The sequence below is a fragment of the Malania oleifera genome, chromosome 7, assembly GCF_029873635.1.
Source record: "Malania oleifera isolate guangnan ecotype guangnan chromosome 7, ASM2987363v1, whole genome shotgun sequence".
Taxonomy (NCBI): domain Eukaryota; kingdom Viridiplantae; phylum Streptophyta; class Magnoliopsida; order Santalales; family Ximeniaceae; genus Malania; species Malania oleifera.
Window position 1 is genome coordinate 100,095,695 of NC_080423.1, and position 26,249 is coordinate 100,121,943.

At 37.0% G+C, this 26,249-nt stretch overlaps 1 protein-coding gene and 1 non-coding gene across 3 annotated transcripts in view; both read left to right on the plus strand.

Moving 5' to 3' along the window:
* Positions 1 to 19,215: 19,215 nt before the first annotated feature.
* The window catches only part of LOC131159663 (uncharacterized), a 28,731-nt gene continuing 21,697 nt past the window's right edge, over positions 19,216 to 26,249 (plus strand). The window contains exons 1-2 of one of the 2 annotated variants that reach the window (XM_058114735.1): positions 19,216 to 19,737; positions 19,925 to 20,020. In XM_058114735.1, coding sequence (XP_057970718.1) covers positions 19,432 to 19,737; positions 19,925 to 20,020 — 402 coding nt within the window. In that variant the 5' untranslated portion in view covers positions 19,216 to 19,431. The remainder of the gene's footprint in view (positions 19,738 to 19,924; positions 20,021 to 26,249) is intronic. The other variant, XM_058114734.1, reaches the window with a different exon arrangement.
* On the plus strand, positions 23,891 to 24,036 carry LOC131161173 (small nucleolar RNA snoR135). The gene has a single exon (XR_009138330.1). It is a non-coding gene; the product is annotated as a small nucleolar RNA snoR135 (small nucleolar RNA).

The window sequence follows — 26,249 nt, forward strand, 5'->3', positions numbered from 1 at the left end:
CATTCCTTTCTGTGGTATGTCAGGAGTATTTATCAAGGTTACTAAGTGGATTATCAGATGATGAAGATTTTAACTTTCATCCAAGATGTGGAGAGTTAAAGATCACACATTTGGCATTTTTGATGATCTAATACTGTTTTCCAGGGGTGACTATGGCTCTGTACAAAAATTAATGGTTGCTTTGGATTGTTTCTTTAAATGCTCTAGCATGAAGGCTAATCCTATGAAATCTAACTTATATGCTGCTGGTGTGAGCATCCCTGAGCTTGATAAAAATTAAAAGGATCACTGGTTTTCAAGAAGGAGCTTTTCCATTTAGATACCTAGGTATCCCTTTGGCATCTACTAGACTGAATGTAACTCATTATGCCCCTCTAATCTCTAGAATTGGTTGTGTGATTGACTCCTGGCCTATCAAAACTCTGTCATATGCAGGAAAACTGGAATTGATCAATTTAGTTGTGCAAGGAATGGAATGCTTTTGGCTCTCCATTTTTCCAATTTTGATGGTTGTTCTAAAGCAAATCATCAGATTGTGTAGAGTGTTTCTGTGGGGTGGCTGAGCTAAACCTTTGGTAGGTTATAAAGAAGTATGTTTGCCTAAATCTGAAGGAGGTCTGGGGGTTTTTGATTTGAAAACATGGAACAGGGCTCTACTTACAAGAACTCTCTGGAATATCCATAAGAAGAAGGACGCCTTGTGGTCCAAATGGATAAACCAGATTTACATAAGAAATAGTAATATTTGGGAGGCCAAAATAAAACATGAGGACTCCCCATTATAGAAGAAGACAGTGGAAATCAAAGATGATCTATTACAGCAATGCAGAAGTAGTGTTAATGCATAACAGTTACTAAACCAGTGGGTGAATGATGACCAATTAGATTGCTTAGAGGCCTATAACTTCTAGAGATTGAAGGGGACAACTAAGCCATGGTATAATGTGGTTTGGAAAAGTGGATGTACACCTAATGTAACAATCCTAAATTTCTTAACATAAAATGTAATATAATAGATAAAATGGTCAACCTGAACCCATGGGTAACGGGGACATCTGTCAATCACAGCAGAAACCTAAGCAGCAACAAGTATAAAATCTCAAATATCCAACCATAAAACATAATACCAGAGTGTACTATAACATCAAAATACTGTTACTATATATAACCTCCAAAAAGTCAAAAATAACACTAGGATCATATAACAAAAACTCCCAATCCTAGTTCAACGCTTACCCTTCTAGTAGGGAAGCTCCAATCACTCAACGGCGGCCCTGACCCGCCGGTCTCTCTGGGTTTCCTGAAAATCATTTAATGTTCGGGGGTGAGACACTTCTCAGTAAGGGAAAATAAACTAAATACAGTTGTGTGACAACATGAATATTTAATGTAATTGTACATATACAGTACATTTCATATATATGTAGACATTTAACATAACATACTGAATAATCATATGATTTCATAATAGCTGGTAAATCACATCGCATGTAAACATCTGTTATACTGATAATACTGAAAATATACTCAAGATGAATAGCTAGCTGGTGTCATGTATTACCCCCCATGACAGGATGTGTAGCCCGAAGGCGGGACCCAACAATGGCTGGCCGATCACTGCCGAGTCAAATATATCTGTAAGTAGGATGGGCCCGCCACACCTTGGTCCGGATTGCCAGGTGGACGTCCATACTCTACTGAAAGCCATATCGACTATCCATCTCCCACCCCCTCGTGGGGTGGTTAGCACTAATCTGATCATAAACATTTGATCTATAAGCTACAGTACTGAGCCCTTGAGCTGAACTAAACTAACATCCTGGTTGTGATAACATATAATACATGATCATATATAACATCTTTACGGCCTCGTGCCTAAAATATAGTAATTTCGGTCTCATGCCGAATATAACATAATTACGGCCTCATGCCGAACATAACATAATTACGACCTCGTGCCGAACATAACATATATTACGACCTCGTGCCGAACATAACATAAATGACGGTCTCGTGCCGAACATAACATAACTACATGGCCGCGCACCAGAATCGTTTTAGGTATATACATTCTGAAAATAAATCATTTATCATATATTCATCAAAATCATCCCAACATAACTCATCTTTTCATGATACCTGAAAACATGTTTTGCTCATAATCTCTTTCATATCATAATACATTTCACGTAAAATAATATTCATGCCACACATGTGTTGTTAAAAGTCATACTTCATATTCTAAAATCATGATTTTCTGGCATCTCATATATACATATACATTTTAATCATCATAACAGTATTTTCCCAATCGTACATTTCATTCGTAATAAACAAATATAACATATGCTTTATGAAAATAGATTTACTCATAATTAATAATAACTTGCATGGAAAATAACTGCTTTAATTTATTCCCTTACCTGACTACTGAGAAAGCGCCTAAAATATCCTAGCCTGACCCCTGTAGGATTTTCTGATCAATACCCTGAAACTGAAAATTCTCAGTATTTTCATGCGTACATCATTTCCTATAACTATTGTAAGACCAAATTCGGCTCAAAAAGTCTTACCTCAACTCAAGGATGATTTCCAACTTCGTTTTCCTAACGATCCGCTCCCGCAAACTCGTAGAGAACTTCGCCAGGAGCGTCGTGGTAGTCTCAAATCTTCTATCCGGCGACTAGCGGGGCCAAAATCGAAGAGAAAAGTGAGAGAGAGACGTAGGAGAGAGAGAGAAGCATTGAAAGTGAATAAAAATCAGATTTTTAGCTATTTATAGGGCTAGATTCATCGACGAGACATGTCACCTCATCGACGAGTCCTTCATTAAATTCGTTGACGAGACCCTGTATTCGTCGACAAAATTCAGAGCAGCCAAAACTCCATTCGGTATTTTCTCGTTGACGAATCCTTGTATTCGTCGATGAATTTTCTTTTGCACTCATCGACGAACCCCTGTATTCGTCGAAGAATCTAGGAAATCTCTTAAAATTATTTTTATCCCCCAAATGCAATGTCGTCGACGAACACGGAGTGTTCGTTGACGAAGTCTACGACCTCCTTCTGTTTCTGTTTCTATTTCTCTCCTTCTTAATTATTCAAATTCCATTTTTATTCGGGTTGTCACACCTAAAGGCTGTAACGACCCAAAAAATACTGATATTTAAATATTAAAGAGAAACAAAAATGGAAATTCGTTGACGAGTGCATAAGGAAATTCGTCGACGAATACAGGGTTTCGTCGATGAGAAAATGCCAAGAGACGGATATGGGCTGCTCTGAATTTCGTTGATGAATACAGGGTTTCGTCGACGAATTTAATGAAGGACTCATTGACGAGGTGACGTGTCTCATTGACGAATCTAGCAATATAAATAGTGGAAAATCGGGATTTTTTATCATTTTCAGCGCCCTTCTCTCTCTTTCTACGACCCTCTCTCATTTCTCTCTTTGTTTTCGGGTTAGTTTCTCACTGGATCGAAGATCTGAGGCTACCACGACGCTCCTAAAGAAATTCTCTACAAGTCTGCTGGAGCTGATCGTTGGAAAAGTTGGGTTGGATTTCGCCCCAATCTCAAGGTAAGGCATTTTATTCAGTATTTGTCTTTCCCTCGGTTATAAGAAATGTTGTAGGTAAGAAAATACTGATGTTTTGTTCTGGAGGATTGTGTTTTCAGGATGTTAACTTAGAAACCCTGCGGGTATAGAGCCAGAATTTTATAGGGGCTTTTCAAAGTTAAGGTAAGGGAAATGTGCTATGCTAGGAGTTTTCATAATGCTATTAGAGATTTCATAGACACATATTTATACCAATTTATTATACAGTATTTACAGAATATGAGTTTAAATGCTTGTATGACCTGAGTAGATTTTCATGTGATGAAGAATGTATACAACTTTTATAATGTATTATACTATACTGAATATACAAATAAAGATATATATATATATATTCACAGAGATTATACAGAGAAATTTACATGCATATATAATTTTTATATGAGTAGTTTCATGAAACAGACGTATATATATATATATACATATACATGTATACATTTTTATTTAGATTAGTATTATATCACAATTTTATACAGAACAATATATACCGAGTTATAGCATGCCATGTTTTCTATTACCATAACATACAGAGTATATAGACAAAGTATATAGACAGAGATACAAAGGTAGCATCAAGGTGCTACAGATACAGTATACAGAGATTACAGTATTTACAATACAAAAAGATAGCGTTATGGTAACTTTGGAAACATGATGAAAACAGTAAAAGAGTATATATGTATATATGTATATAGTATCAGATCCTTATGGAAAGAATACAGACAGATACAGTGCAGATATAGAATACAGAGCACGGTACCGTTACTATATACAGATAGAGTGCAACCACATATCTTAGATAGTGTGTGGGTACCGTCAGCCGTGCTCGAAGAGGATGCAGCTCCCCAGTTCACTGGGTGGAGGGGACCGGTTTTGACGAGGTAGTAGCCAGTCTCGAGCCTAGGAGTGGATGTAGTTTGGCCGGGCTGAGGTAGTGTAGAGTATATTGACTTATCTGGAGGGCTGACTAGATGAAGTCCCGCCTACGGGCTGCACAACCCTGTCATGAGGGGTCAAATCATGACGTACAGAGTCTTAGGGATAAAGCACAATTATGTATATGTATACAGTTTTACAGTATATGATAAGTATAGTATGATATTATCAGTATGAAAAATAGAAAAACATATGATACAATATATTTTAAATTGTGAAAGAAAGATATGCTTTACAAATGATTTAATGCATTATAGTTCAGTTACTATTTTAAAAGTATCTTTAACTTAGTTGCCACACATTAGTAATAGCATATTTTCACTTACTGAGCGTCGACTTACCCCTTTACTTTAACATTTTTCAGGTGAGCCATCTAGGCGAGCAAATCAGGCTCGCGGATAGAGATTAGTTGGATTACCCTGGTTATAGGGTGAGTTTTTTACAGAGTTGTATATATTTTTGAGTAGATGATGCTGGAGGGGTATTTTTGTATAGCTATGGTCTGTATATACTGGATTCTTGTATTGTATAGTAAATATGTGAATGGTTGCATGATATATGTTTCCGCTGCTTAGGTTTGGATGTGTATATATATATATATATATATATAGATAGATAGATAGATAGATAAAAAAAAATGGTATGGATTTTGAGGATGTTACAAGGGCAGACAGGAATGATCTTTGTACCTAATGTAACTCTGAAAATGAATCACAAAGTCATCTCTATTTCAAATGAAGGATAGCTAATGAAGTGTGGGAAGTCATCAAAAAATGGATGGGCAGTACAAGATCAATGAGCACTTTAAAAGCTGCCCTCAAGTGGATGAAAAAAGATGCTGAAGGGAAAAGTGTTAGAGCAGTTGCTATGAAAGCTTGCCTGGCCACAACAGTCTATTGTCTGTGGCACTTTTAGAAATAAATGTAAATTTGATAAAGTTAATGTTTCAATTGATGCTATCATTAAATTTATTTTGACACGTGTACAAAATTCTATATGATAAATTTCTTGATTGGACACAAAAGTAATTCATTCAGTTAGTAGGGGTTGCTGTCTTGTGTTTGGATATTTGAGTGCAGTTAATCAGTGTGAATTGTTGGCTGGTTCTCTGCATGTCAGATTCTGGGCAAAGTGATCTGGATCTAGTTTTGCTGTGGTTACAAAAGTGGCAATCTATGGTCCTTTAAGAAACCGGAAGCATCCTAGAGTTGGGAGCGTAGTGGCTAGTGTACTGCGAGTAGTGCTTGGGTAAGTGGTAGGACTTTTGTTTCGCGGGTAGCCATTTTGGGGTATGTTGGCACCCAGATGTACATTTTGTATGTATGGAGTTAGGACTCCGTTTTGTTTTGTATAGACTCTGGTATGATACAGTACTTGTATAGAATGACCTTTTTCCACTGTGTATACGATTTGTGTATGGATGCGTATAGGGTGCCTGGTAACCCCACGAGGTCGGACCCTCGTTCATTATGCTGTATCGTTGTTCTTTGTACAGGGACATGTTAAGTTACTAATTCACCCCCGGGTCCCATTTCCAAGTTCGGGGGGTGACAGGTACGGTTACAAAAGAGCTACTATTAATGTATTGCATAACTTCCCTTAAGTTACCTATAACCACCTTATGTAACAACCTGGTTTTTCATGCTATTTTTTTTTTCACATATATAAACTGTAAAGTTTCACCGTTCTTGTAGTGACCCGAAGAATAATAGCATTTAAATAATAAGAGAGAGAGAAATGGAAACAGAAACAAAAGGAGGTTGTAGACTTCGTCGACGACATTGCATTTTGGGGATAATAATAATTTCAAGAAATTGCTAGGACTCGTCGACAAATATAGGGGTTCGTCGACGAGTGCAAAAGGAAATTCGTTGACGAATACAGAGTTTCGTCGACGAAGATCTTTAGGACCTCGTCAACGAAGGCAAGATTTCATCGATGAGAAACTACCGAATGAAGAATAGGCTGCTCTGAATTTCGTCGAGGAATACAGGGTTTCATTGACGAATTTAATGAAGAACTAGTTGACGAGGTGACGTGTCTCGTCGACGAATCTAACCCTATAAGTAGTGAAAAATCGGATTTTTATTTACTTTCAGCGCTCCTCTCTCTCTCCTTTCTCCCTCTACGCCACTCTCTCCCTTCTCTCTTCGATTTTGGCCCCGCCAGTTGCTGGATCGAAGATTTAAGGCTACCACGACGCTCCCGGCGAAGTTCTCTGCGAGTCTGTCGGAGCTGATCGTTGGAAAAATAAAGTTGAATTTCATCCCAAATTCAGGATAAGGTCTTTTAGCCCATTTTTTGCCTTATAACAATTATAAGAAATGATGTAGGCGGAGAAATACTGATATTTTGTAATGACAAACATTGTTTTCAAGGTGTTATGTAGGAGGCCCTGCGGGTATTAGGCCAGTATACCATAGGGGCTTTTTAGTAGTTAGGTAAGGGAAATATGCTATGTTAGGTATTTTTAAAATATTATATCGTTTACTAAATTATGAAAATTATGTATTAAAGTATTGTGTGGCTTGAGATTATGAGTATAGTACGGAGATATGTTTTATGAATTTCAGTATCATGATTTTACGAAGATGTTTTACCATGATTATACGAATTTCTAGTACCATAATTATATGAATCTCAGTACCATGATTATACGAATATCAGTATTATGATTATGCAGTTTCAGTGTTATGATTATATAGTTCTCAGTATTATGACGTATGAATTATAGTTACAGTTTATGCAGTATCATGTTTATTACAGTTATTTCAGAATCATGGTAAATTAGTAGTTGTATATAGAAATACATTATATAGTAGCAGACCCTGTTGGACTATGCAGTTACAGAGTACGGTACCGTTGCTATAGATATTATGTTACGTTATGAGTGCAACCACTTATTTAGATAATATGTGGTAGTAGGTCGATTACCTAGGCCCTTGACGTGGACAGGCTCCCCATTAGATATGGGTTGAGGTGGGCAGATCAGACCGATGGAGTATAGTGGTTTACCCTGGTCGGCCAGCCAGCGTAGATCCTGCCTACGGGCCGCACAACGTTGTCATTAGGGGTTAAATCATGACACATAGTTATCCACAGGGAAAGTTTTCAGTTACTATTACGTATGTATAGATTTATAGAAACAGGGAACATACTTATGTACACTAGAAGTATTTTGAATAGTATCCTATAATATTGTTATGTTAAGCAACATAGAAAGGGTGGTGTATTTTATTACTTGTACTGCACTTACGTATCCAGTTATACATGATTATATGAAAACATATTTTCATAATACTATAGCTCATTTGCCACACACTAGTAATAGCATATTTCGTCTTACTGAGCGTTGGCTCATCCCAGTGTTGAATCATTTTCAGGTAATCCAGGTAGGCGAGTAGACCAGGCTCGCAGATAGAGGGGCCGCGGTACTGCCCTGTCAGTAGAGAGTCGGTACATTTTGGGAGTGTTATTATATATCCCACCTTAGTTGAGGGAATTTTGGGGAAACAGATATATGTGTATATTATGGGAAACATGTAGTACTCTGGTATTGGTTTTGTATTGTGTATATATTTTCATATGGTTATGTCTATGTGATTTATGCTTCTCGCTGCTTAGGTTAATGTTTGGGTTACCCCCTAGCATGGTATCAAAGCATGTAGAATGTTATTGTATATATAAAAAAAAAAAAAAAACCTGGAAATTAAGCAGGTTGTTACAGTTTGGTATCAGAGCCTAGGTTTGCTAGGTTCTGTAGACTTTAGAGTGCAACAGAAGCAATACCAGAGTATAGGAAAAAACATTGGGGTTTGTTCTATGTTTGGGTACAGGATTTCTATAGTGGTTTCTGTGTTTTTCCTGGAGTGACGATTTCAGGAAAACTATAGTAAACTATTGTTGGGTCGTGTGTCTAGGTGACAGAACTGGATATTGAGTTAAGGTTAGGGAAGGTAATTAATTTTGAGTTGGTACAGGATAGGTCCGTATAGGAGAGAAAGTGCTTAAGTGTGTTTCTTGTTTTCAAGATGGATCCAGGAAGTAGTGGCACGAATGCTGGGGAGGACAGGCCAAGACCTTCGAGCATAGGTGGAGGAGATATAGATGTTGTACTGCGCAGTGTCACTCAGCAGGTGATGGCTGAGATGGCCAGGAGCTCTGGGGAGCGTGGCTGTTCGATTGAGCAGTTTACGCGTATGAAGCTCCCATCCTTTTCTGGAGGTGATGATCCGATTGTAGCTGAGAATTGGGTCCAGGATATCGAGGAGACGTTGGCAGTGCTTCCATGTATAGATGAGCAGAAGGTAGCATTTGCCACATTTAAGTTAACGGGGGAGGCAAAGCGCTGGTGGAGAGCAGCGCATTTGATAGAGGAGCAGAGGTAGGCTCTAGTTCCAGTGACGTGGGACCAATTTAGGGAGTTTTTTTTCAAGCGGTATTTCCCCGCGATCGTTCGGAGTGCAAAGGCAGCAGAGTTTCTGCATTTAGTACAGGGACAGATGACTGTATCCCAGTACGTGGCTCGGTTTGTCGAGTTGTCACGTTTTGCTCCACATCAAGCACCTGATGAAGAGAAAAAGGCAAGGAAGTTTGAAGAGGGACTAAGGCAGAACTTGTTTGAGTAGGTGATTAGTTTCAGGGCTCAGACATTCACAGAGGTTGTAGACAGAGCTGCAATTATTGAGAGTGGTATTCAGAGGGGTGTAGCAGCTCAGAGTCAGAGGAAGAGGCTTGCACCTCAGGGTTTTTAGGCTGGCTCTAGTAGGGGTCCATGGAGAGGAGGTCACGATAGGGGAGACCAGAGGCAGGTAGTAAGACCTCGTGGGAACTAGGGTGCACCGACATACCTGGTGTGTTAGACATGTGGGAGACATCATTTGGGAGAGTGCTGGGTAGGCAAGGGTGTATGTTATCGTTGTGGAAGACCCGGTCACATGATGCGTGAGTGCCCAGGTCAGCAGGACTAGGTCCCAGCACCCAGGCCTTATCAAGGAAGACATCAGGCAACATGGGGAGGATACCAGGCGCCTTGAGGTGGCTAGTAGAAGAATGTGGCCCCAACGCAAGTATATACTCTGACGCCAGGAGATGCAGAGGCTGCAATGGATGTGGTGACAGGTACATTTACTATTTCATCATATTCAGTTATTGTTCTTTTTGACTCGGATGCTACATATTCTTTCATTTCTGCATCTTATGTTAAACTATCTGAGAGTGAGACCCAGTCATTAAACATATCGCTGTCGGTAGCTACACCATCAGGGTCAGTGATCAGATGTCAGAGGGTACTTAGAGGCTATCCGATAAAAATTCAGGGGAAAATACTACCAACAGATCTTATTGTGTTTGATATGTGTGGGTTCGATATAATATTGGGTATGGACTGGTTGGCTGTCAATCATGCCAGCATCGATTGTTTCCAGAAAGAAATAATTTTCAGATCTCCTGGAGAGTAGGAATTCATATTCGTTGGTTCACGGGTACGTGCTCCAACACAGTTGGTATCCGCCGTGCAAACGAGTAGATTACTCCTGGATGGAGGTCAGGGGTTTATAGCATTTGTGAAAGAAGCATCTGAAAATGAATTGAAGATTGATAGTACTCCAATAGTACGAGAATTTTTAGATGTTTTTCCAGATGAGCTACCAGGGTTGCCTCTTGTACGCGAGGTAGATTTTCCTATAGATTTATCTTCAGGGATTGCGCCGATTTCTAAGGTCCCGTATCATATGGCTCTAGCCGAGTTGGGAGAATTGAAAAATTAGTTGCAAGACTTGTTGAACAAGAGATTTATATGACCCAATGTATCGCCATGGGGAGCTCTAGTGTTGTTCGTAAAGAAAAAAGACGGGTCCATGAGGATGTGTATTGATTACAGGGAGATAAACAAAGTTACTATCAAGAATAAATATCCTCTACCTCATATAGATGATTTGTTTGATCAACTCCAGGATACACAGGTATATTCCAAGATTGACCTTAGATCCGGGTATCATCAAGTGAGAGTAAAAGCGGAGGACGTCACGAAGACAGCCTTCAGGACTAGGTACGGGCACTATGAATTTCTCGTTATGCCGTTTGGTTTGACGAATGCCCCGACTGTGTTCATGGACTTGATAGTATCTAGATTAGTTTGTATTAGTTTTCATTGATGATATACTGGTGTACTCGAGGAGTTTTGAGGAGCATGAGGTACATTTGAGGCAGGTGCTACAGACACTCAGAGAGAAGAAGCTTTATGTTAAATTTAGCAAGTGTGAGCTCTAGCTTGAGAAGGTGAAATTTTTATGCCATGTGATCTCAAGAGACGGTATAGCAGTGGATCCCAGCAAGATTGACGCGGTGGTAAACTGGTCTAGGCCGAGAAATGTGTAGGAAGTTAGGAGCTTCTTAGGACTAGCAGGTTATTACCATCGTTTTGTTGAGGGGTTTTCAGCCTTGTCAGGTCCTTTCACGCGGTTAACTAGGAAAAATGCCAGATTTGAGTGGGATGAAGAATGCGAGCAGAGCTTCCAGGAATTAAAGCAGCGACTCGTCACTACACCAGTTCTGATGATTCCATCGGGAGGCGATGGTTATGTTATCTACAGTGATGCGTCCTTGAAAGGGCTCGGTTGTGTGCTGATGCAGCAGGGTAGGGTGGTGGCGTATGCGTCCAGACAGCTGAAAGAATATGAAAAGAACTACCCTACTCATGATCTAGAATTGGCTACGGTGGTACATGCATTGAAGATCTGGAGGCATTACCTTTATGGTGAGAGGTGTGAGATATTTTCTGATCATAAGAGCCTAAAATACATCTTTACATAGAAAGAGTTGAATATGCGGTAGAGGAGGTGGTTGGAACTTATCAAGGATTACGACTGCACCATCAGTTATCACCCAGGTAAAGCATATGTGGTATCTGATGCGCTGAGCTGTAAATCAGGAGACACAGCGCAACTAGCAGCGGTAGTTCAGCATCCGATTCAGATGGACTTAGAAAGACTCGGTGTGGAATTAGTGGAAGATGATTCCCAGGCGCTTATTTCCAGTTTGGTTGTAGAACCCACATTATATGAGAAGATTAAAGCCACTCAGAGAGATGATCCAGAGTTAGTGGAAGTGATAGCCAAAGTACAGGATGGTCAGGGGGAAGAATTCAGTATTTCTGATGATGAGGCTTTGAGATTTCGCACCAGATTGTGTGTGCCTGCAAATGATAGCATCAGGAGGACGATTTTAGAGAAGGCACTCAGATCTCTATACACTGTTCATCCCGACAGTACGAAAATGTATAGAGATTTGCGAGATTATTTATGGGGAAGTGGCATGAAGAGAGAGATAGCAGAATTTGTGTGGCAGTGTTTGATGTGCCAGCAGGTTAAGGCTGAGCACCAGAGACTGGCTGGTCAGTTGCAACCACTTTTCATTCGTGAGTGGAAATGGGACCACGTGTCCATGGATTTTGTTACTGGGCTGCCGCCGGCGTCGCATGGTTAGAATGTCATTTGGGTGATAGTTGATAGATTGACGAAGACAGAGCAGTTTCTACCTATTAAGGTCAGCTACCCTATGAACATGTTAGCAGAGATTTACATACAGGAGATTGTTCGATCCCATGGAGTGCCGGTATCCATAGTCTCGGACTGTGATCCATGTTTTACATCACGGTTCTAGAGGAGTTTACAGGAGGCACAAGGGACTCAGCTAGCATTCAACATAACTTTTCACCCTCAAACCGATGGTCAGACTGAGAGAACCATCCATGTATTGGAAGATATGCTACGTGCTTGTGTGCTAGACTTTAGAGGTAGCTGGATTCAGTTTTTGCCGCTAGTTTTTACCATGATTATACAAATTTCTAGTACCATAATTATACGAATCTCAGTACCATGATTATACGAATTTTAGAATTACGATTATGTAGTTTCAGTGTTATGATTATACAGTTCTTAGTATTATGACATATGAATTATAGTTACAGTTTATGCAGTATCATGCTTATTACAGTTATTTCAGAATCATGGTAAATCAGATAGTTGTATATAGAAATACATTATATAATATCAGACCCTGTTGGACTATGCAGTTATAGAGCACGATACCGTTGTTACAGATATTGTGTTACGGTATGAGTGCAACCACCTATTTAGATAATACGTGGTAGTAGGTCGATCACCTAGGCCCTTGACGTGGACAGGCACCCCATCAGATATGGGTTGAGGTGGGCAGATTAGACCGATGAAGTATAGTGGTTTATCCTGGTTGGCCAGCCAATGTAGATCCCGCCTACGGGTCGTACAACCCTATCATGAGGGGTTAAATCATGACACACAGTTATCCCCAAGGAAAGTTTTCAGTTACTACTACGTATGTACAGATTTACAGAAATAGGGAACATACTTATGTACACTAGAAGTATTTTGAATAGTAACCTATAATATTGTTATGTTAAGCAACATGGAAAGGGTGGTGTATTTTATTACTTGTACTGCACTTACGTATCCAGTTATACATGATTATATGAAAACAAATTTTCATAATGCTGTAGCTCATTTGCCACACACTAGTAATGGTATATTTCGTCTTACTAAGCGTTGACTCATCCCAGTGTTGAATTATTTTCAGGTGATCCAGGTAGGCGAGCAGACTAGGCTCACAGATAGAGGGGCCGCGGTACTGCCCTGTCAGTAGAGAGTGAGTACATTTTGGGAGTGTTTTTGTATATCCTAGCATAGTTGAGGGAATTTTGGGGAAACAGATATGTGTGTATATTATGGGAAACATGTAGTACTCTGGTATTGGTTTTGTATTGTCTATATATTTTCACATGGTTATGTCTATGTGATTTATGCTTCTCGCTGCTTAGGTTAATGTTTGGGTTTACCCCCCAACATGGTATCAGAGCATGTAGAATGTTATTCTATAAAAAAAAAAAAACATGGAAATTTAGCAGGTCGTTACAGTTCTGATACCTTCTAATATAAACATAACATCATCATGGACCAGGTAAGGACCTTGGAACCTGTATAACCCTAAACTACCTACGCAGCGGAAAGCAGAATACATACAACCACGTCAATATATACAATATCAGAGTGTCAGAATTTCCTAGAATATGCATACTTAACCATTTCCCAAAACGCCCTCACCTAGACCTAGGGACTACTCAAAATAATGACTTCCCAAAAACACTCACCCTACAAACAGGGCAGTATTGTAGTCTCATCTATTTGCGAGTCTGATCTGCTCGCCTAACTTGATCATCTAAAAAAATTAAATCACTAGGAAGAGACAATGCTTAGTAAGACGAAATATGCTATTGCTAGTGTGTGGCAGGTGAGTTTACATAATTGTAAAATCTGATTTAGAAGTACTGTAAATAACTGAGTTTGAGAAAACACATATAAATAATACACAGTATAACTCATACCTATGTTGCTTAACATAACTGTTTTTTTGAATATTTTATTCATAATACTTCTAATATTCATAAATATATCTACGGTTTTTGTAAATCTGGATATAAATATAATAACTTAGAAAATTTCCCTAGATGAATAACTGAAAGTCATGATTTAACCCCTCATGACAAGGTTGTGCGGCCCGCAGGCTGGACCTATCACTGGCTGGCTGACTAGGATAAGTCAACTGAACTCTGAAAGTCATATCAGCCTCCTCAACCCTAACTAACGGGGAGCTTGTCCACAATATAGGCACGATTGACGGCTGAAAATTCACATATTATCTGAGTTATGTGGTTGTGCTCTGAACTGAAAATAGTTACGGTAACGTGCTCTACTGACTGAATCTGGTCCATCAGGGTCTGATACTATATACATATGTAACTGATATTTCTATATTACTGTTTTACCATGATTTTGAAATATAACACTATAAAACTGATCTGAATAATCTGAAAATCTGAATAACTAACTGAATATTTAATATCTGTATATCTGAATATCTGTCTGAATATATGAGTATCTGAGTCTTATGATTCTGAATTCATGGTATCTTGGAAATACTATAAATCATGTTTCTGAATAACCTGAAAAATTTCTATATTTATGTATACTGAAAATCCATCATTCTATAGAACATGTATATTCCATGATATTTTTTGCTAATATACTGTAAAATATGGTATTTGTAAACTGTATAAATACTGTACTAATCTATTACGAGCTCATGCCACACAATTAAATAATTAGATTCACATGCTCTAAAATCTGTATTTTTTGTTATACTAATATTTTATGATATGAATAATAACCTGGTAAAACATATAATTTATACTGATAATCATACTAAAATTTTCTAGCATAACATATTTCCCTTACCTGATTATCTCAACACTAAATGCTATTTAAAATCTCACACGTGCGGCGTTCATAATTTCATCATCCTAAGATAATACATGTATAATTTTCCCAATCAAGTAACTAAATTCACTTAGATAATTATCACATACATATTCCCCAAATCCACATATGCACAGCTTCTAGACTATAAATCATGTATCATTTTACCTGAGTTCCTGAAATATCACCCATTGGGGTTCCCAAAACACCATATTCCTGAAAATATAACACCCTGATTTTACTTCACAAAACTCCAATATATTCTCATATAATACAAAATCTAGGCTCAAATGAATTTGGTAATACTAACAATATCCAAATACTCTACTTACCTTAGTTTTGGGATGGTTCTCAAACTTCTCAAATCAATATTTTGCTCCGACTATGTTGTAGAAAATCTCCCCAGGATCACCGTGGTAACTTTTGATCATCGAACTAGGGAGAATCGAAGCTGAATTTTTAGAGAGAAGGCATAGAATTCTGGTTCTAGAGAGAGAGACACTGTGGCATGTAGGAGTTGTGCGTAGGAATTGAATTTGGGACTATATATAGAGTGTTGTTCATGAGGCACTCGTCGACGATGTAATGCCCCAACCTGGGTCTGTTAGGGAGCACTGCGTCTCTCCTCCTCCACCTGGACCAGACAACAAGAGGCGGGCCTTATCAGACTAATGACTGGCCCCGTCAAACAAACACGTGTCCTTTTCAATGTGTTTTGTCTTCACTCACACACTTCCCGAGAAAACTTCTCAGGTGGTCACCCATCCCAAGATTGCTTCAAGACAAACACGCTTAACTATGAAGTTCTTATGGGAAAGCTCCCGAAAAAAAAGGTGCACCTTATTGATATAAGTAGTAACATCTAATCCTTTTTAAGTCTTTCATCCATGGGGTATCACAGACGAGCCACTACTCCTCGTTGACAAGTCCAAGCAATAGTCTCATCGACGAATGCTTACTCCTCATCGACGAGATTCAGGCCCTGAAAATGGCCCTCTCGGTAACTTCTCGTCAACGAGACACACGTCTCCGCCGACGATCCCAAGAGCCTCGCTCATCGACAGGCACTTCTACACTCATCGACGAGACCCTACTGAAATCTCTTTTTGAAAAATTCATTTTCTTTCCTTTCTATTATTATTTAATTACTATAATTCTTCGGGTCTCTACACCTTAAACACAATGACACTACTCATAAATGCTAAGCTGAAGGAGGGTTTGCGTCCACCACTATAAAAAGGGATCATAGGAGGAGGTAAGCATCTCAAATCCACTTCTTTCTACTGTTGCAATTCATTATTAGTCCCTTACTTAGACATTGGAGTGATCCTTCGAAGTACACCATGGGTTCTCCAAGTTATTCTTGATTTTTTTTAGGTGGTCATAATCGAGGAACGATTCGTGAAGGTCGTTCAATTTTCAGCAACAACACATGACAAAAAAATTGACAACGTTTTACATTGGTTGTCAACTATTTAACACAACTTCGTTCCTTTATCTGAACTTGGGACCAATTATGTGTACAAAGGCTTTGTGTTACAGAAGCGAAGTACACGTTTGTGTGTTTTTTTAGCAAGCTTATTTAATTGTCAAATCATATGCAAGCTATCAAAAAAATCTTCGAGCATAATTATCAAATCTTTACAAGTGGTTTGGTAATACTATAAAAAAATTATAAAAAATGAAAATAAGAGACAAAAATAAAAAATTAAAAGTTGAAATTATAAATGAAAAACCAATGATCTATTTTTTATTAATATTTTTAAAACTAAAATAAATGAACATTTTGAATTAAACAAATGCTCATTTTTTGTCTTTAACCAAATAATAATTGTAAAATATGATTACAATAATAAAAGTATACATAAATAAAAACAATTTTTTTATATAATTATTTTAATCAGTTATTATTTACTTTAAAAGAAAAATCTTATTATATATGATGATTTAAATATTGCAAAAATATTTTGGAAATAATTTTTATTATTTTTGAAACTTATTTAATTATGTTTTAAATTAGTATAACAATTTAATTTAATTTTTAATTATAAACTAATAAATAAAGAAAATTCGAAAAGGTTATTTATAGATACTAATATATTGTGACAATAGATTGTAAAAATGACTAAAAATAATAAAATATGAATTTTTCACAAGTAGTTAAAAATCTCAACAGAAATAAAAAACAAACGTAGAAAAAAATGTTTCATAATTTTTTTTCACTATGGATAAACAAAAATAAAAATTAAAAACATAAAAGATACCAAACAAGTCCAAACAAAATTAAGAGGAAAACCACCATTTAATATCTCAACAACCCAATTGTTGAACATGAATGTTGTAAGTACTATTTCAACTTAACAACTAAGAAAAATGCCAAATAACACAAATTTAACGTATAACTTTATTAGAATGGTGGCATTGACATTGTGTTAGCATGTGATACATGATCACATGAATTCGCTTAATATGTTAAAGCACTATAAGAAAATGGGCACGGTTATTATTTTAGACTATTGCAAAATGCTATTAACAAGTACAAATTTTTAGAATATACATTGATCTTTATTGACGTGTTTTTAAATAAGGAAGAATCATATGGTCACTAGAAGGGCATATGTTTTGATCCAATTAATAATTAAATCGAAACACCCATACGAACAATATATCTTGCGGCATAAATATTCCTTTATCAAATAATGAAATGTAAAATGACATGATATTCCTATTCACATTATATGAACTTCACTTATATCAAAAGGGTATCATTGCGATTGCAAATTAGGAATTTGTGAGAAAAAAAAATTGTATTAATTTTTTTTAAAAAAAAATTCATACAAATTTAAATTTAAGATTTAAATTCTACACTACCAACAAAATAATATTTTGGTTCATATTATATTAAACTGGTATCTTTTAACTTGTTCAACCAAAAGGGAGAGCCTAACTAAAAAATTATATTTTGATTATTCCATGTTTCACGGTTAACTAGTTTTATTTATTTATTTTCAAGTAGTTGTATTTTTTATTATACTTGCAAACTTATCATTTGCACGTAGTTACTTGATTGAAGTTATTTTTTATCATAGAATGATTATTAATTTTTCTATTATTAAAGAATTCAAATTTAATAATAATATTCTTTAAAAAAAATGATTAAAATGAAAAATTAGGCTACTTAATGAATGTTTCTTGAGTCGTTGGCTTTCTTGTTTTATAAGTCGATTTTTAGCCATAAATAGTCCTTAAAATGTATTTTTTTTTCAAATTTTGTAGTTAAAATTATATATATTTTACTTATTTCTTAAAAACAACGACACAATGACTTTGTTAACTAAATCAAATTTATATTTAAATAAAAAATTATATTAATGGACTTCAAAGATACCTGTTTATATAAGTTACAACGTATTTAAAAATATATATCATCAAGTTGTTTTTATTTAAAAAAAAACCATCTATTAAAATACTTAGAGCTTGAAAAATGCATTTTAAGAATCTTACTTTAATATTTATTTACTAGAAATAGAGGTAGTGGTTTGCGAGTAGTTCCATATTACTTTATTAACATAAAATTTACATATTTTCTCATATAATTTAATAATAGTGATTTATATTAACTGTAATATTATGTTTGATTTGTAAAGTATAACATATTGAAAATGAAATTAATTAAAAATTTAAGTGGATAATATTAAAAAAATAAAAAAAATAAGGGTGAAAGATACTAACGTGCTCCGAGGTTTGAAAAAATTATGATGACATTCTCTGAAATTTAAAAAATTCTAAGAACCTCTCTTGAAATTTCAAAAATCTCATATACTTTTCATGAGATTTGTAAAAAAGACATACACCTCTCCTTGTATTTTGCAAAAGAGATAAGTTGTTTTAAGAGATGTTTATGTCTTTTTGACAAATCTCAAAAAATGTTTATAATATTTTTGAAAGTTCAATGAAGGTTTGTGTCATTTTTGACAAATCTTATAAAAGATCTTTAAGATTTTTGAAACTTTGGGTGATGTTTATGTCTTTTTGCCAAGACTAGGGGTAAGTGAGTATCTTTTATCAAAAGAATAAAGTTTTATTATATTTATTTTCATTTTAAATGGGCCTCAATATTTTTAAAATTTTATTTTTATGAATGTTTTAAATATAACAAAAATCTTAAAAATAAAACCAAAAAATAATATATATTTTTTGAGATTTGAAAAAAAAAAAAATTACGATCATTTTCGACCGAGCCGGCATCTGGTGACGAACCGGGGTTCGGTCTAAACCCAGAAAACCGCCAATAAGATTGACAATTCACACCAACCCTTTCTTAAATCTCATAAAACCCTACAAAAACCCTCTCTCGGCAGTTGCCCGTCTCTTGCTCCCTCCCTCTCTCCCGCTGTGTGGAGTTTTTGACATCCCTTTTCATGCTTCTCAAGTCATGCATCTTACCTTGACACCAACACCATTTCCAATTCGTCTCGAATTCTAGAACTAGGGTTTTTCTCTTTTGAAAGATAAGAGGGAGAATATGGCAAGAACTTGTGCTGCTGGGCTCATTTCGGCCTTAGCCTCTGCTTCTCTGGGTATTGACTGTGCATATGCCGATGGTTCCTTCAGCTTTTCACCTTTCCATTCTTCTTCTTCTTCTTCTCCGGCTGCGCCCCAAGGTTCCCCTGGAATTCCTCAACACGAATCCTCATCATCGAAAGAAGAGGCTCCTCCGCGGGTTCGCAATGATAACCCGCGCACCACCTCAGCTGGGTTCGATCCTGAAGCATTGGAGAGAGGCGCCAAGGCGCTTCGGGAGATTAGCAGCTCTGCCCATGCCAAGAAGGTATTATATATATATTTTGCAATTTTTAATGGGTATTATGTATATAATCCTGAAAATATTTTTGGATTTGTTAATTTGTTTTGGTTCATTGCGAAGTTTCTGCAAGTGAGCATGATGTGATTTGTTAATTTTTTGGTGATGCGCTCTGATTTTTTAATGGATTTAATGGTTGATGGTGTTGATGCAGGTGTTTGAGGTGATGAAGAAGCAGGAGGAAACAAGACAAACAGAGTTGGCTACAAAGGCGTTGGAGTTTAAAGCAATGCAAGCTCACTCTGAAACAGTAAGACTGATATTTCTTGACGTAGACACTATGGATACCTCGGTTCTGCTCTCAGCAAACCTAATATAAGGGAAAGAGAATAGACAATTGAACTTTATAATATTTTTTATTTCTGGAAAATAGAAAGCTCTCTTTAAGAGGCTTTTGTTTCCTACTTTTCCCGAAGTAGGAAAAGTCTCATGTTACCAAGTCACCTATGCATGTTTCATGTATCTCTGGAAGTTATTAGGATTTAATGGCATGGTAGAGAACAAGAAATCCTCCAAAATAGAAGTAAGAAAAAAAGAGAAGATAAAAAATAGAACAAAAACAATAAAACAAGATTCAAACAATCAGACTAACAAAGCCAACCAACCCTGTTGGATATCTGAAACCTCACTCCTTTAGAACAACTAGCAGAAGCACACCAAAGCGAGGTCAAATAGTAAATCTTCTCTCAAGCATAAATCATATCGTCAATAAATCAACAAATTTCAAAGGTTTATAGTGTTTAGAAGCATAAGACCAAGGATAAAGGGAACGGTCCCATTAAGGGGTGTCCATGGCTGTTGAGAAGGGAATTAAATTCATGAAAAGGTGTAGTAATGGAATTTTTTACATCAAGGACCTGAATGAGTTGAATATAGAATTAAAAAAGAAGGTTAGTGAGGAAACCCTTACTGCGAAGAAGAAATGGGAGATGTGTCAGGCAAGGAGGGTGATTTTTATGGTGATTTTGGTTACAATGGAGGGCTACTTATAGATGAGATTCGTGAACAAGGAGGCTTTGGATCACATTTTTAGATTTATTGGATGTGCCTTCTTTGCAGTCTCCTCCTCCTGAGAATGATTTGGAGATATTGGTTTGGGGAATGGTAAAGAAAATGAGGGGAAAGGGGAAGACAAGAATGATAGGAATGAGATAAATTATTCTCCTACTTTTATGTCTCATTTTGAACATGTGGTGGATAAGAAGGGTACATGGTTTGTTGATTTGGAGGGAAAGGAAGTCCGTCTGGTTGGTGGTAAAAAAATCAAGGCTAGGAATGGGGGTGGGTAAATGCTGTGGGTTTTGTTTAGGTTCTGTTCGGGGAGTGGGCAGTTGTGGTTTGGGTAGTCTTTTTCATTGTTTTAATCTTCTGAGGATATCTTGTCCTTTCTGAATTGAAATATCATTTTCTCTTAATATATCTTCTTTTATTAGTTTTGAGAAAAAAAAATCTTCTCCCATAACAAAGATTTGTTCAGTTTTTTTTTTTCCATAAATATACAAGCATTTCTTTTAATCCATAAACCTCACAGAACTGCAATAACCACACATATCATCAAAGCATAAGCATCCTTCCTTCACCAAAACCAGCAAAAGTAGTAGCCAACAAATCCTCCACTGGCTTCAAACAAACCCAATTTTCTCCCAAAAGACCAAAAAGCTTATTCCATATATTCCAAGTAAACAAATAGTGCAAAAACAAATGAGATGTTGAACTATCAAGACAAAGGAAACATTTGTCAAGAGAAAGTGCCCTTAAAGGTCTCCTACTCTGCAGCAGATTGTCGGTGTTAACTCTATTTTGAACAGCCAAGAAAATAAAAGCCTTGATCTTTGAGGGAACTTTTGCCTTCCAAATAATTCTATGGGGTGCATATTAGCATTAATCAGAGTCACAAAAATGATTTGCAAAAATAACACTCTGGGGAGTTTAAAGACCAAGAATGTCTGTCCATCCCAAAGGAGGAGGACAAGTCCCCAGTAACATCAACAAGGAAGACAACTCCTCTTCCTCTCCATCATTAAGAGTTACATGGAAATGGAGTCCCAAGAAAATGAATGATCTTTAGAAATCAAAAAAAGGAAATAACCTCATTATGACCTGAACTCAAATGATAAAGACAAGGAAAAGACTAGAATAAAGCAGCATTACCCACCTAGAAGTCTTCCCAAAAATGAATACGAGAACCATTACCCAAGACAGCCTTAGTGTGAGGAACAAAGAGGGGGTAGAGCTGTGGAATGCACCTCCATGGGCTTTCTAAATAATATCTAATTCCTTAATTAGCATCCCCGCCATGCATGCATATCAAATATACTTTTAACAATTCTTTTCCTGAGAGAGGACCTCTTGAAGGGAAACCACCATGATCATATAGCCAAAAGAGCAGTGTTTTCAGACACCAACTTACCAAGACCTGTACCTGCCTCCAAAGGAGCAGTGTTTTGAGAATGCTATTTGGCTATTTTATTAGTTTCTGTATTAAAAAGAATCTCTGAAGGTGCATTTGTTCTAATGGTTTGGCTAGGATAGACTTGGATAATAACGTAGCCTGTGCATGGCGCGCCCAACCTAGGGAAGGGGACAGAACAAGGGGAGGCTCCTTGTACTGTGGGTGTAGTATAGAGCTTGCCAGTTGTTCCCCTCCCCCCCCCCCCCGCGGGCGTGGCCAGCAAATGATAAGACATGGGGCTAGCAACTCTGTACAGCTGAAAAAAAAAAAAATCATTAAAAATAATCTAACTTACCCTTCATTTGAATGTAGCACAATTGCATGATTGATGGAATTTCAGGGAATTTTTCATTTCAATGTCTACCTAATACTATCTATGCTGCACCAAACAAGACAAGCGAATCACAGGTTAGGACGAATGCCTTATGCTCCTCTATGGTGTATTTTTGTGCTTCCAAATCAGAAATGGGAGTTTTCTATAGAGCAGGTGATGAAAGTAGGCTGAGATTTTGGATGGACTCGTGAAGTGGTGGTGGATCTTGAACAAGAATTTTCAGGATTTACATGCACTAGGTAGTGTCTGAGAATCAGCATTTCTCAGTTTGTGAAAGGAATAATGCGGTGAATATTGAAAGATTAAGAGTTGGACTTTATGGATCTTTGAAATTTGATAGGCACATATATTTATTTTCGGACTTATATTTACAGATCCTTATTGATTTTGTGATAAGATGCAATCAAATAAATCTTTGAAGCTTCTTAGTTGAAGTTGGCTTGGGAGTTGGAAATTAGAAGTTCCTAATCTGCATGAAACCAACAATTTCACTGCCTGGTGGTACCCCTATTGCGTGCTTCCTGGTGGTGGTTTCTTATTATCATGCATCTGTTCATGCTTTATGAAGTTATTTTTTGGCAGGTGTGCATATAATATAGGTTTTTGCTTCTTTTACTTCCAATATGTTAAATAAAGGAACTTATTCTTCTCTCTTTCCTCATTTTACCTGGCTGTTATTTGTTGTGCAAGCAGATATTTCTCAAATTTATGTAATTTCTACTTCTAGTTTTAACCCAAGTTAAAAAAAAAACATAAATATTAAACCTGGAGGGGACACGATATGCTGAAAAATGGATTGTCAATCTATGAACCTTTGTGAAAAATTTTAAAAAAAAAAATTTAATGGCTGTAAATAGATTACTCGTTTCAGAGGCATCCTTCTTGAGTGGAATAAGCTTTTTTTTGGTTCTTGAGATTTAATTGTGATTGGAAGGGCCTCCTACTTATTTGCAATTCTTTTCTTGTTTTTCCATTTATTTTGCTTTTTTTTTTTTCCCGTCATTCACGTACGTGCACTTCCTGCACATATATTTTCTTTTTTTATTTTTATTTTTATCAGAAACATATAATTTCTTTTTTTGCAGTAATTTTTATTAAGAAACATATTGGAGAGATGAGGAATTCGAACATCAATAAATATTTGTAGAAAAAGTATTATTGGAGAGAGAGAAGAGGGGGAGGGGTGGATTTTAGACATGTGCAAATGGCTTTTCCTCTTGATAAAGAAGAATTACTGTAAACTCCTGCGACAGTGGGCTGCCCTCATCTCTCCCCCTCCCTCTCTCTCTCTCTCTCTCACACACACACACACACACACACTTGCACATTTTTGAGAAGCATGGATTGTGTGTATCAGCATTGTGCTGGCCAGTGCACTCTTTTGCTGAAAGAGTTCCCTTCAAAATCAGTGTGGAGAAGATATAGATGCTTAGGCTCCATTCTTCTCCTGGAATTTCCAACAATCATCTTCCCCAAATTAATATTCAGTTACATCATTAGCTGATTTAAAGACAAAAGAAGAATTTCTGGACTTTCTTGCTTGTCTGAGTTCTCCATCTGAAGTTACCAGATGCAGGAGTTATGTTACTGTTCAATGGATTTATTGGCCCCATGGTTCAAGTTAATTAATTGGAGTTGCTAGAGCTTTTCTGAGTTCAATTTTTTTAAAGTTGAGTGTTGGGCCAAAGTGCAGGCTATGTAATGCACCGTCTAGGTTCTATCAGGTGTCTCTTTAAATCATCTCTCATTCAGAGTGGCAAAAGACACTATATATTCTTCATTCGCAACATATAGTTGCTCACTGCTTGCTTCAGGATATTATGCTGTTGGAGATGTGATGAGGGGCAGCATCAAGATTCTGCAGCCACGGAGAAATTAGAAGAGAAGAAGGAAGGGAAGGTAGGAGAGAGGAGATACCAGGAAGAAAACTCACGTTCACTTCAATTCAAATTCATCAACAACTGCCTACATCATGTCTTTCACACGCTATTTATAAGAAAGCCTCTAAGCATATGAAATTACACACATACCCCTAAAACTACATCACATTTCAAACATTCCCCTAGAATACACAATTACTACAAACAATCCTCAAATAAATATAATCTTATACTAATTAATACTGAACAGTGAACACACATAATAAACTTCTAACCACACATAAATAAACTACTAACTTAACCCCACAATACCTTAACCCAACTCTTCTTAATTATTTTCCAGTAAGGATCGTACCAAGGTCTTTACGTCTTGTCTTACATCAACTCTCCCCCAGTTAGAAAAAATTCGGCCTCGAATTGGAGGATCAAAAGGGAGAAGCGGACTTGGACTTTTCGAAAAGCCAACACTTGAATGAGGCAAGAAACCACGTTCCATTGGCGGCACCATAAACTTGACTTGAGAATCAACATCAATGAACTCAATGGGGATGAAAAACTCTACAATAGGAATGTTTGAAGGACTTTGGATGTCTTCAAGCACATTAATTTCCTTCCTTGTATTGTCTTCAAGCAGAGTATTTATAACTCTGATTCTTTGTCCTGGTTCATTGGTAGAGCGGACTTCAAAATGATTTTCTTCCCATTATAGTGAAAGACAAATGTGTTCGAGTCCTTGAGTCACACCTAAATCATCCAAACAAGGAGAACCATGTAGTACTTGGCCAATGTTCATGGGTATGATGTCACACAAAACATTATCAAAATAGTCACCCATTTGGATAGGAACCAAACATCTTTCACAAACGTGTATGGTAATGTTGTCAATCCAAGATATCTCATAGGACAGGGGGGAGGTTCTGGAAGAAGCTGCATATGAGTGACTCCATTTTTAGAAACCACATTCGTAGGACATCTTCCATCAATGATGAATTTGCATACATTTCCTTTACACTTGAGAAATGTGTGGAAAAGCTTGAAATTGTGCCCAAACAATGATAAATGGCATTCCTTTGTCCAATAATTTGTCACCATATTGCCGGATTTATGCAAGATGTTGCAGCTATATATCACCAACAGCCCTTTAACACAATTTGCCTTCAATTCTCAAAATAATCATGCAAACCCATAAAGTTAACTCCGAATTTTGAAGAAATATCTTTAATTCACCTTGATATTGATTGTCCTGCTGAAATGAAACAAATTCATGAAGAAAACTCACAAATTATAGAAATAAAACCTGATTTTTAATGCTGGCAGTGACAATTTCTAGGGTTTCATGCCAAATTATCGCGCTTGCTTACACAATTTCAAGTTAGGAACCAAAATATCATGAGAAAACACCAATTTATCTTAATTCTGGCAGCAGGAGTGAAGTTCGGCAGAATCCCACTCGCAGTCGCCGGTGCGTGGGGTGCGTGAGTTGCCGACAGCGACTTTTCGGCAATGATTTTCTGGTGAGTAATAGATCGAAGGGTGGTGAGTCAAATGGTGGTGGTGGTGTCAAGAAAAACTCCCACAATGGTGGATTTTGAAGGGGGTGGTGGCTGGAGAATTTCAGGTGGCACGTGGCTTCACAGCTGGTCGGTTGGTGATGAAATTTTGAGGGGAAAGGTTTTGGGGGGTGCTGTTTTTGGTGGTATGGGTCGTGTGACTCGTGTTTTGTACGATGGTGGCTGGAAAGTGGTGTTTGAAGAAATGGGGACTTGGCTGGAATTTTCTGAAAAGTTCTGAAACTTCAGAACTGCTTTCGTTT